Below are 12,687 nucleotides of genomic sequence, written 5' to 3' on the forward strand. Positions count from 1 at the left end.
AACAAAACTGATATATCACCTTATACCAAATCAGAACATTTAGGTGTACTAGATACCGTAGAAACTCGCATGAATAAGAGGAAAATATAACGATAAATAAAAATAATAATGATGATGATGATGATGATGATGGTGAAAATGAATATGAAGACTAGAAAAAATGTTAACAATGCACGGAGCTTTCCACCCTAAGAGTGAAACTGATAGGCTGCACTTGCCCAGAAGAAAAGGTGGGAGAGGTTTGATCAGTTGCAAGGATTGTGTCGATGCGGAGGAAAACTGCTTAAGGTGGTATGTAAAAACATGGGAAGAGGGTCAGCATCATTAAAATTGAGAACTGTGTAAAGAAAGAAAAATTTAAAGAGAAAAAAAATACGCACAAAATAAAAAAAGAAACAGCATGGAAGGAACATAAATGCACGGTAAGTTTGCAAGAGATACAAGCACCAAAACAGATACAGAAGACCGGTGACTATGCGTTACGAGGAGTGAACTGAAGATAGGGTCAGAAGCACTTATATGCACAGTTCACGAACAGGCGTTAAGGACTATATGAAGTGCAGAATAGACAACACTACCGACAGCGAAAACACAAAAAGACTGCAACCATACTCCATAACAAAACAAACTGATGCAATACAATACTGGGGAGCGTTTGCCCTCTTCCAACAACAAGATAGAACACACAACGCCGCACGAATCCCAGCATGTGATGCAGTAGAAATTTCTCTGAAGACAGCGTACAAGTGTTCAGCTTTTGCCACATAGCATGGACAAATAGATTGTTTCTAATGATTAAATCTATGTGCTGTACGTTAACGCACTCCCTCCATCAAATCGACATTGCTTGAACAAGCGCTCAGCGTGCCACACTGTTAAAGTGATCGCAGAGCAACGTGAGATGAACTGTTTTGTTTGAGAACACAACGCACAGTCGGCTCCAAGAACTGAAACCATGAGTTCGTGATTGTGAGAGCTATACCGTACCCACTAATTAAACCCATGATCCTGTCATCATTGAGAAAACTCACAAAAGAATTTGAGAGCAAACTTTGAAGAACTAGCTCTTAATCTGAGAGTCGATGCAATAAGGGAAACATATCTGTGGGAATTATTCTATAATTCCCTTTATACAGATATGTAGAGCAGACAAAATGGAAGGTACAAGATGTACCGCAAACTAGTCTACGAGCTTTCGCTCGATAAGGGACTTAAATAAACTAGGCACAAATATGGTAAACTGTATTACACTTATTTACTCGCCTCTCAATCAAGCAGGACTCCCTGGGCAAAACTTCGAGTCAACCAAGTTTTGTGAGAAAAAGATAGATTGTTTAGTTTAAAGGTCTAGTCGCTGTCGTACTGATTCTGTTGGAGAAAGGAGCACATGCCTCTGCAATACTTAACAATTTACATGCTAACTCAATGAAAAGATAGGTCAGTTTAACTAACAATTCCACACTCATCGACGAAATCCGCTAAGATGCGATATATATATATATATATATATATATATATATATCACGTGATCACGTGACCGACCAGATCATCAGATGTTGTTACACATCGCTGGTCACAATGCGCTTCGCATTGTTTTAGCCTTCAAGCGAGCAAGCCAATAGAAGAAAGAGTGAGAGAAAGTTGTGGTGAAAGAGTACAGCAGGGATCACCACCCCCTGCCGGAGCCTCGTGGAGCTTTTTAGGTGTTTTCGCTCAATAAACACTCACAACGCCCGGTCTGAGAATCAAAACCGCGATCCTCCGACCGCGAGTCCGCTGCCCTAACCACTGGGCCATTGCGCCTCCACATATATATATATATATATATATATATATATATATATACACACACACACACACACACATATACAAGCATATATATCTATGAATATATGTATGTTTGTGTGTGTGTGTGTGTGTGTGCGTGTGTGTGTATAGTAGACACAGCTGTATATCTTACTCTTTATTTGGGAGGTACATGATTTATAAAACTTTTTCTCTGTTACATTTATGTATTTGTTTTGCAAGATACTTGATGTGAAATCGTGAGTTGAAACTGATATTGTTACATTTGGGGATGATTGTTGTCTTTTTCTTTTTTCTTTTTGCGAATAAACACACGCAGTATTTATTTCATCTTCACTTTAGCATTAATACGAGTTCTTTGTCACACGTTCTTTGACCTCTTCAGTAACTTTCTCTTCCTCGTGTTCTTATCCGTCTCTAGCCATGACCTGTCTACTCCATTTTATCAAAATCGTTTCATTAGCTTCTAAAATCGTGAGCGTTATATGTAATTTTAAAGACAGAACTGCACGGAAGATATAGTTTTGTTAGAGCCTAAAGGAAATATCATAAAGTGTTATATAGTAAGTTATGGAAACGATCTAAAGCGCGTTGTAGCGAAGCCTTAACATTATCCGATCGAATCATAAACCGGTAAGATAGTATGATGCTGTCATATGCTGGAAGAAAACAGCTATTCGTTGGTATGATGAAAGCTTGGTGCGTTATGATTTAGCTCTATGATGGCACTATGCAATCTAATGGTAGTATAAACATTACAGCATAAGGAACAAACGAAAATATGATATAAATGAAAGATGAAGGGCGCTTGATGCATTGTGGACAAACCGTTTGAAAATTCTATTAGTTGATATATCAAAACTTATATTATTGGTTCTTTATATTTCGCTAATACTTAACTTCTCCCCTAATTTCCTCAACTTGGAAAATCAATAGAAATCAGCAAGCATCCTATGTTTCTTGAATTTCCCTAGTGGTCAGGTATTTATAAACTAACCAATCCTGACTTTGATTAGATTTCTAAACAAATAGCTACAATAATGTTAATATTTCATGGTAATATAACAAGCAAGTTGTATAATGATAGACGAATGAACTGAACAATATTGAAAATATAGGTAAATACGTCAACGTGGAATACCATTATTAAATAAATCACGGCTTATTGCTAAAGTATTCTTTGTGCTTATACAGCTGATTGTTTGAGAAATAAGGTTAAATCTATTGCCTGTGAAGTGGAGAAACTAGAGAAATATTAGGCAGAAACATTATACATTTTATGTATAATAATTTGTGATTTCCTTAAAAGTTTTTGATTGAAAAGGAAAACGTTTCTCCTAGATAATTTCCTTGGGAGTCTAATCTTATCAACTAAATGACAGCATAACACTACCGCCATATTTCGCTGTATTAGTCTCGGATGAATATTGAGATTGCAACACGCTATGTAACGTTGGAGTTGCAGTGTTGGTTGCCTTAAAATGTAAGCTAGGCTGCAGTTGGAGTATATGTAAAAAACTCGGGGATTAATCTAGCTATAATTTACAGGTTTGGTTTGTAATTTGGCAGCAAATTATATTTTACCAATTTATAGAACTTTCAAAAGATAGTGTTTATATTTCGGTAGTGTACCCAATTTAAAATTAAAAAGACAATGTTTTACATATACAAAAATGAGAATTTATGGTAGTCATTGTAAAGGGCTAGTCTAAAGAGATACTGAACAGAAAACTCCATAACCAGGGCGCCAGATGAGCTATGACATCATAGATTCAGATACAGCCTTTATAGCCAAAGGAGATCCCCTCATACAAAGCATACGTATGACTAGTTCAGTGATCATATCTCCAATTACGAAAGTAATGGTAAAATTCATATAGGACCAACCATAACTATAGCTGACCATCTTTTACCGACAACTAAGCCACCTGTAGTTTCATAAACAGTCAATTCTTCAACCTTTTCTACTTGTATATTTCTACTTCTGTTTTTACTATATAAACGCGCTATTCACACAAATAGATTTATCACATACAACCATGGCTGAATGTAACGACTTACAGTTGCAGATATTACATCTACTGTAGTTATTGCACATCAGCTTCCGCTATTATTAGAAGTTTACTTCCCTTTCAAAATGTAGGACTTTGTAGAGACTAATTTGTACAAAACTACCAAAACTCCGCAGATTTACATGAAGGTAGCGCACATATGACGCAGATCCATTTGCACGTGTGTAAATATAGTACACTCATACAGGCACACGCATATATATGTATGAATCATCAATATAAACAGTGAATGTTGTGTTCATTTCAGTTACTCTAAAATTTTCTTCTTTATAAGTTTTTCTGTATGGCACATTTGTAGCATTCAGCTTTCCTACATATTATTTCTACATATTATTTTAATGATTAAAAATTGAAACCTCGTGGCCTAAGCACTATCAAAATGGATGGTATGAATTGTTAGCGTTTCACTAAATCATCTGCCAATAGAGAATGTAAAAAACATCACTCGAATTTTATTCTACAGTTTTGTTTAACATGGAACAAATGTTATCGTACGTGCAACTTTAATTACAATGGTAACATAAGTATGAATACGAAATAATAACAAATCATATCAAATGAAACTAAATGGAAATTACTTACCTCCTGTTTGACCCCATCCAGCAATAACACATTCCCTCGTAAAGCTGTCACCGTACTGCGCCATTGGTATCGGTTGCCGACATGGATTGAATGTTATTGCTTTGGGCAAAGTCAGTACTGTTACATCGTTCTCTGAAATTTAAAGTAATTGTATCAATTTCTGCAGTAACTTCAACCAATGCGAATCTTAGAAATATCTGTTTTGTATTTCAACTCCAAATTAACTCAGCTATTACAACTTAATTTGGACAGAAGTTCCTTAACACCTTCCATTCTGACATTTCACTTCTAAATGTTATACTTTTACGATGGTGGTCTTAAAAGTAAGTTTAGGGAGCGATTTGTTTGACTAAACCCTTCAAAGCGGCTCTATTCCAAGAAATGAAAACAAAAGATGAAAGATAAAAAATACGTGATTTTCTTGTACAAATACATACATATGCTTATACATACATAGCCATATACACACATATACATATACATAATATGCATACATATTTATACATATATGTGTGTATTAGTGTGTGTGTGTGTCTATACATATGTATATTAAAGCTAAAGCATGAAATAAAACAAAATGTTTAAAAGTATATATAATCTACAGTGTTGAGCAATGATCATTATGTACAGGGTGCGTAAGATATTTGAGGGCAGATTTATGCTTAATAAAAAGAAACAGATATATAACAGATAACTTTATTTATGAAAAAAATGCTACGAGGATAAAAATAACACTCTTTTCTATAATGTTATTCGATAAAGCCACCTTCAGCTTCAACAACTGCTTCTATATGAAATCTAAATCGCTACATACTCGAATCACGTAGTCTCGGTTCATTTTGAACATTACTCTTACAATGACAGCTTTCATAGAATCTTTGGTGTTATGGGCGTGTTCATTGACCTCTCTCTCAACAACGCTCAATATGTTATAGTCCGTTAGCTTGAGATCAGGGGAATTATGAGGCTAAATGTTAGGGGTTATGTGATCAGGAGAATTTTCAGCCATCCATTCCTGTGTTAGAGCCATGTGTGATAGTGCAGAGTCTTACTGAAGCACATATGGCCTTCCATTGCATACACTGTCTATCCAGGGCTTAACAGTTATTTCCAGGGCCTCATTGTAGGCGGCAGAGTTAACTTGTGGAAATAAGTAAGGGGGCATCACATGTCATTCATTGCTGACAACCCCTAAAGCCATGACAGTTGCAGAAAATCTTGTGTGTATAACACTTGGAACTTCAGAAGAGTCTGCACATAATCATCTGTTATTTCTCCTGTTAACCTTTTGATCTTGGCCGAAGACTTTCTCGTCTGAGAAAAACTAAATAAAATCTTCTTCTGCTGGATTTTTCAGCTTGTTTGTGAGCCTTTAAATCTGATGTAGTGATTTTCTTTTGCTTTTTCTAAGAAATTGACCTTTCCTCATCATATAAGACTTATATCTGATGTCTTCGCGGACAACATTTCTAACTGTTCCTTCTGAAACATGGAGATCTTTTGCAATTGGCTTCATGAACTTTCTGGGATTGTAATCAATGTTCTGTTGAACTTGGTGGATACATTCAGGTGTTCTGATAATTTCAGAACGTTTTGAATATTTTTTTATGCTTTAATACTGGTGACACGTTTCCATCTTCAGTCTCTAGCTCCTTACAAACTTTGTAGACGAAAGATCTAGCAATTTTTAAAACGCGAGATATTTCTAAATCACTATGCTCAGCCTTTATAACTACAATAACAACCTGCCTGTTCATTTCTTGAGTAAGCTGAGGCTCTGCCATTATCATTTTCTGAAACAAGATTGTCCAGAGTTCGCAAGAAATTCAGCAATGACTCCCAAAATGTATGTCTCAAATACCTTACGCACCCTCTATATGCCTCACGAAAATACTAAATATTTATCACCAAAAGACGGGTGCAATAAAAATATGTGGAAGTAAACATGCCTAAATGTATTCCGTTCAAAAACACATTATACTGTGTTATCTAGTGCTTTGACTCAGCAAAGTAATATATCTTCCGTCGGATTACGATAAAACATAGTTTTAATAACAAAAAGAAAAAAACAGCACGAGAAAGAAATATAAAAATATAGAAACATACGAAATTTAGGCGGCCCTGTATACTTTTTATTGGCGTGTATATTGTCTTTGGTGACAATCATACTTTCTTTCATGTTGTCTATGTTATTTCCACCAGCAGAAACTTTCACATGTTCGGCACCAACACTGAATGAAGAAGAAATATATATTTCTGACACTGGCACAAGAAAATTTACAGTAAATATTACCACTCTTATTTAAACAATTTCTGAAATATTCTGTAATATTACATTTGTATCAGAATATAAAGGTATATCCCGTAGAAAATACATATCAAATATGCCGATGCATGATACAACATTTTAACCTTACTACTATCCCTAAATATATGAATCATCTTATGTTCCAGTTATAAAAGGTAAACTTTAAATAATGTGGGTTAAGATGGATGACACTTAGGAGCCGGTTAACCCCTGCGGTGATTACTGCCGTAATGGATTATACATACAGTTATCTTAAAATATTCGTTAATTGTAGAGATATTAAATATTGTGATGTCGTTTAGACCTGGTCAGCCTCGATTGAATAGACCTAATATTAAATTCTTTCCTTCTATAACTATTACGTATATTTTTATTTGACATAATGCGATTTGAGTACGATTTAGTTACTATTTGCAGCAGGTCGAGTGGGCCCACAGACGAGAGTATTCAGAATTATCCAAGCTGTTCCTTTTCCTTTAAGACGGAAAATAAAATTTAAGAGGAATGTGATTGCTATTTTTAGTATGATATGTGACTGTATAGATGCACTTCCGTTACGAAGATGGATAGCAATGATAAATATTCCTGCTGATTTTGATGCTGCTTCTGCTGTTGTTATTGTTTATGTATGTATACGTGTTATATCTGTCTAAACGTGGTGACATATACAATGTAACAATGTCGTGTATGGCAACTGTTGCTGGGAGAACCGACTTCACATATTTTATGTAACATCCAGGAGAATATTAAACACATCTCAGGAAAACAAGACCTGTATTTCATTAATTGAATTCAATTGTTAAACTATAAAGTTGATTTTAAGATTATAAAATATCAAGCTTGGAACCACATTAGCATTTATTTCACAACGTAGTATTTTCATTGAATATATCGCAGCGAATACTAAAGCGAGCTCCCGTTGAAATAATAATTTGTTTGTCGTTACATATGTAATCTGATAGTAAGCTCTCCCTTAGCTACGATGCTAATCTGCAAAACAGATACTCTGTGAATGGAGTTTTAAGAGATTTATATAGAAAAAGCTCCAGGTATCTACTTGGTTATTTCTGAAGCCATATCGAAGCCGTTTCAGCTCATAAAATACACTCACACTGTGATAGTCACTAAAGGCATATGAAGGTCTCTAACTAAGATTTGTACCTCAAATCGATACTCCCTTTACATGCTATTCAATATTTACCCTTGTAAAATATCATATAACTCATTTGTGGTGGAGGCATGTAACTATCAATAACTCTCCTTCCTATCCTGCTGTTTCTACCTATTATCAATAACAAAACTTGTAAAACTACGGGTCGACGCTGTCAATTGCAGGTTGTATGCAGAGTACAAGTGGTCCACTGATAAGTACTGACTATCCGTATCGAAGTGGAATTTAAACGCTGAATGAAAAGATTCACGGCAACACTGCAAATCGTTTCGTCTGACACGTTAAGAGACTCAACAACCCTTACTGTTCATTAATTTATCGAATCTGAAAACGTAAAAAAGCGCAAAGCGGATGCCAGTGGAGGTTGAACACAAAGCACAGAGAAACAGAACGAATATCGCAAGGCATCCCACTAGATACTTTAATGACTCGGCCAATTTTATTGTCTGTTGCTTACTGTTGCAAGTAGAGAAAATATTGTTAACAACTGTTCCTTTGATCTGATGCTGCTGTTAAACCTCCACTAAGTAAAAAGAGTGTTTGAAGTTATAATTCACTGGGATGATTTACACTAGAGAAACCAATGTGGAATTTAGACCATGAAGTATAGTCTCTAAACAGAATATGCATGTTCGATCTCCGTATATTACAACTGTTTAATTCATCAAAGCCAGATCAATGAAAAGAAAATTACTCTTAATGGAATCTGAAATTAAATCAGTAATATTCCAAAGTAATAACATAATAGGTAGTCGATTGGTGAAACTGCTAAAGAGGTAACTGATTTAGTTCCTTACGTTCTGTGTTCAAATACCACGGATGTAAAATTTTCCACTCATTTTTGAAGAGGTCAATTAATCTTCTCTTTTCTACGTTCTTTCTAACTTTTTTCTTACGGAATCGACTTCGTTACGCAGTACAATCGTAAGGATAGCTCTGAGTATAAAAAATAGAGAAGTGACAAGCTACGAATTCTCAACTACTTCTAACCTTACATACAATAAAAACAGTCCTAAAACAGGTAGAATGCAATCACTAGATTGGCCGATGTGATGGATAGCACCGGCAATCAAAGAAAGCCTTTGTGGTTGGTCTCGATAGTCTTCACAAGTTTGTCTTTGCAGTTCCCCTCATTTAGGCTCTACAGTCTGTATTAACTGTTATCAGCCTTCATCAGTCAGTACCTACATCCTGTGATAATTGGTCTTAATGCTCCGAAAAAATTGGCCTGTACAGTCGTCACCAATTAATCCCTGCAGTTATCATGGTTGAATTTCTACAACTTTTGTCAGTTGGCCTCTGCGGTTTTCATGAATATAACATTTACAATAGAATATTTACTTACACACAATGGGCAGCTGTGAGAATATGCATGCTGTCTATAATTGATCCCCCGCAGAGAAAATACCCTTTTGCAGTTTTAATTATCAGGGCCACCATCCAAGGAAATTCACAGGTGGTGGCATATGATCCATCAATAATATGGTGAAGGTTTCGTTTTACACGTGCAACTGATCCATCGATGTTGCCACAAACTGAAATATAAAGCAATATCTAATCAGCATATGTATTTTCTTAAGATAGATTCAGCGATATTATATAGAATTAACATTGGATTAAATTTCAATCTTTCGAATCTTACTGTCCCCAATATTCATCTGACAGGACATGGTACATAAATTTTTCCCTAAATCTAATTTGCTATCCCGCAATCCAATTATCTTAAAGTTTAATTCCACTGTATTCATCTCTTTTCCCAATTCCGCACCCTTAATTCTTAATCCAATTACATCACAGAAAATCGAAAGAAGAGATACTTTAATAGTTGGCAGAATAAACGATTTAACTACCAATTAAACCTGCTTAATGCAAGGTCTTGAAAGAAATGTGTCTCAATTACAGACGATATAATGATCTAAAAATAATTTCTCTCCCTTCCTCTTTCTCTCTGTCTCTCTATTATAAACCTTATCATATAACGCAATCTCAGTGGATAACTGCTAACTATATCAAAAAATCACAAGTTCTCTCAATTACAAATGCCATCACGCTATAGCAGGACAATATCTTTCTCAGATATAAACATTATCACAGAGAAATCTTACTCTCTCGACCGCCCCCTTTCTTTCTACTTCTCTCCCTTTCTCTCAATTACAATCGCGATCTTAATAAGATTTCGTAATGTTGAAATTTTTTTTCTCTTTGTTTGATTAGTGACTAACAATTCAGTAAAATTTTGATCAGATCAAAGAAAATACGAAACGTTTTGACACGTCAATGCAGACAGTAAGAATAAGTAACATACGAAAATAGACATACATAACTTAAATGAGCAAAAAACAAAATAAACTATAAAAAATATTTTTCTCCGATGTAAATGTGCATTTCTTTTGTAAATTTTTCCAGAAAATCTGCTTGCTAGCTATTGGGGTTTTTGGATCCAGAAAGTTTATTTTTAGGTCACTCGGACTCATAAAACTGGAACTGAAAAGATCTCACCAAATTAAAGCTAAACACATTGAAGTCCATGGTTTGCTGAACAGGCCAAAATACGTTCGTAGTCATTTATCTTATTTGCCTAAATCATATGGATTATCTTAGGTTATGGTTAATATTTTTTCCACGATACATAATATTTACGGGTTAGATTGTTTTAGTGTTACTTTCATTAAGCATATTTTAATTGACTTAACTATTATTTATACATGCAGATGACGATTATCTCTGTTTAAGTTATTTTCTGAATATATCTAGTTTTCTAAGCGCATGGCTCAGTGGTTAGAGAGTCGGGTTCACAATCATGTGGTAGTAAGTTCGATTACCGGACCGAGATGTCAGTTGTGTTCTTGGGCAAGACACTTTATACTATGTTGCTCCAGTTCACTCTGTTGTAGAAATGAGTTGCGACGTCATTGGTGCTAAGCTAAATCGGTCTTTGCCTTTCCCATGGATAACATCACTGGCGTGGAGAGGGGGGCTGGTATGCATAGGCGATGGCTGGTCTATCAGAAACAACCTCACTCGGACTTGTGCCTTGGAGGGGAACTATCTAGGTGTAATGCCTTGGGCATTCATGACCTAGTTTTCTACGTCAACCGTTGTACAACATTATACATTGATTTAATGATTCTCCCGCCTTACTTCGTTTTTTCTTGTTAGATTTATTGAAGCTCCCTGCATTAACTATTTAATGGCTAACTTGCTTTAAGGTGACAATGTTTAAAGTACAGAGCAAAATCAAATAACAATAGAATCGTTAAAAAAGAAAATGTGTTTCCCTCCACCCATCCACGAATAAGTTTTAATTTGCTCCAAATCTACTTGTGAAATAATAGGTAGCCAACGTAGATTATAGTTTTCTATAATTATCAGACAGCTACGCTATTCTTGTTTTTGTGAAATCAATAAGCGTTAACTAGGTACGTGAGGTACGACAATTCCCCATTACAAGGAGTGCCAACACTAGTAGTTACGAGTTATTCAAAGGTTCTGGTGCCGACTAAGATAGTGTAGCTATAAATATTTGTCTCATCCATTTCACTCAGCAAACGTCTTTGATAAGTAACCGCCTTATCAGTATTTTCTTAAAGAAAATAACTACCTACAAACGAATTATAATGTTTACCCATATTTTGTTTCGTTGGTGTCGTCCAAGTATCTCTCTTAGATTCTGCCGAGTAATTCATAATGATGCTAAAACAAGGCTACAAGATAGAATTTTGACAAACGTTAGAAATTCGGTTGAAAATAAAATGTGCTGTCTGATTTTTATGATTCCAAATATATTTTAGCAACTTTCAAAATAATATATTCTATGAGATGTTCTAATGATTTGAAACACTAAGCTCCAGGCAATAAATTTGTCAGATGTTTAGATTTTTTTTTTGCCGTGACTAGCATTTAGAAGTTTCTACCAGACCTCGTTAAATATGCTAAAACGTTTCTCTCATCTATCGTAAAAAATATAAATAAATTCTGAAAACTTACGTGCAACAGTCACTACTACTGTCAGGAGTAGGATAATGTTTACAAGTGAATTCATCTTCATTGAATGATAGGTTTTAGAGGAGAAACCAGAATTTATAAAGACTTTTTGTTACGTGTGTCAGCGATTATTTTACACGAGCAGACAAAAATAACAAACGTCATCCGTTTCAAGTAATAATGCATTAAAACTGGTCACCACTTTCTAAACATTCTCACAATTAACAGGTGACAATTATTAAAGTACAGAACAAAATGAAATAGTAAAACAGGTGTTAAAAAAAGGAAAATGTTTCCACTCCACCCACCCACGAATAAGCTTAAATCATATTAGTGCTGCTATTGATTTTCAAATTTATCAATAATTTTCAGATATACAAAATATGACAATCCTTAAACTGATTTCAATGCAAAAATTCTAAATTCATCTGTTGAAAGTAACAAAAGTAAAAAAAAATTGCTATCTCAGAGATTATATAAATCTATAAATTGATTAGACGTTTCGCGTTTATAGCAATGTTTCATTAAAAAGCCAAAAAATTCGGATATATTCTCGACAGTTTGCAATGTTACTGAAATATTATACTATCATTTCACAAATAAAATAAATATATTATCAACATATTACAGTTATTATTGAAACTTCAAATCATTACTATTGATTTAATTTAAACAACGCTGATTGAAAATTAATAATTGATACTACTTCAATTCCATTTATTTTTGGTCTTTTATTGTATTAATTGTGATGTATGTTGTTTGAA

The 12,687-nt window shown here is 34.6% G+C and overlaps 1 protein-coding gene across 1 annotated transcript in view; it reads right to left on the bottom strand.

The window, feature by feature from the left end:
* The window catches only part of LOC115218116 (chymotrypsinogen A), an 18,605-nt gene extending 6,527 nt beyond the window's left edge, over window positions 1-12,078 (bottom strand). The window contains exons 1-4 of the mRNA XM_029787905.2: window positions 11,927-12,078; window positions 9,285-9,474; window positions 6,567-6,691; window positions 4,461-4,592 (exon numbers count right to left, since the gene is read on the bottom strand). Coding sequence (XP_029643765.1) covers window positions 4,461-4,592; window positions 6,567-6,691; window positions 9,285-9,474; window positions 11,927-11,987 — 508 coding nt within the window. The 5' untranslated portion in view covers window positions 11,988-12,078. The remainder of the gene's footprint in view (window positions 1-4,460; window positions 4,593-6,566; window positions 6,692-9,284; window positions 9,475-11,926) is intronic.
* Between the last annotated feature and the right edge of the window lie 609 nt (window positions 12,079-12,687).

This window comes from Octopus sinensis, linkage group LG12 (assembly GCF_006345805.1).
Source record: "Octopus sinensis linkage group LG12, ASM634580v1, whole genome shotgun sequence".
NCBI lineage: Eukaryota > Metazoa > Mollusca > Cephalopoda > Octopoda > Octopodidae > Octopus > Octopus sinensis.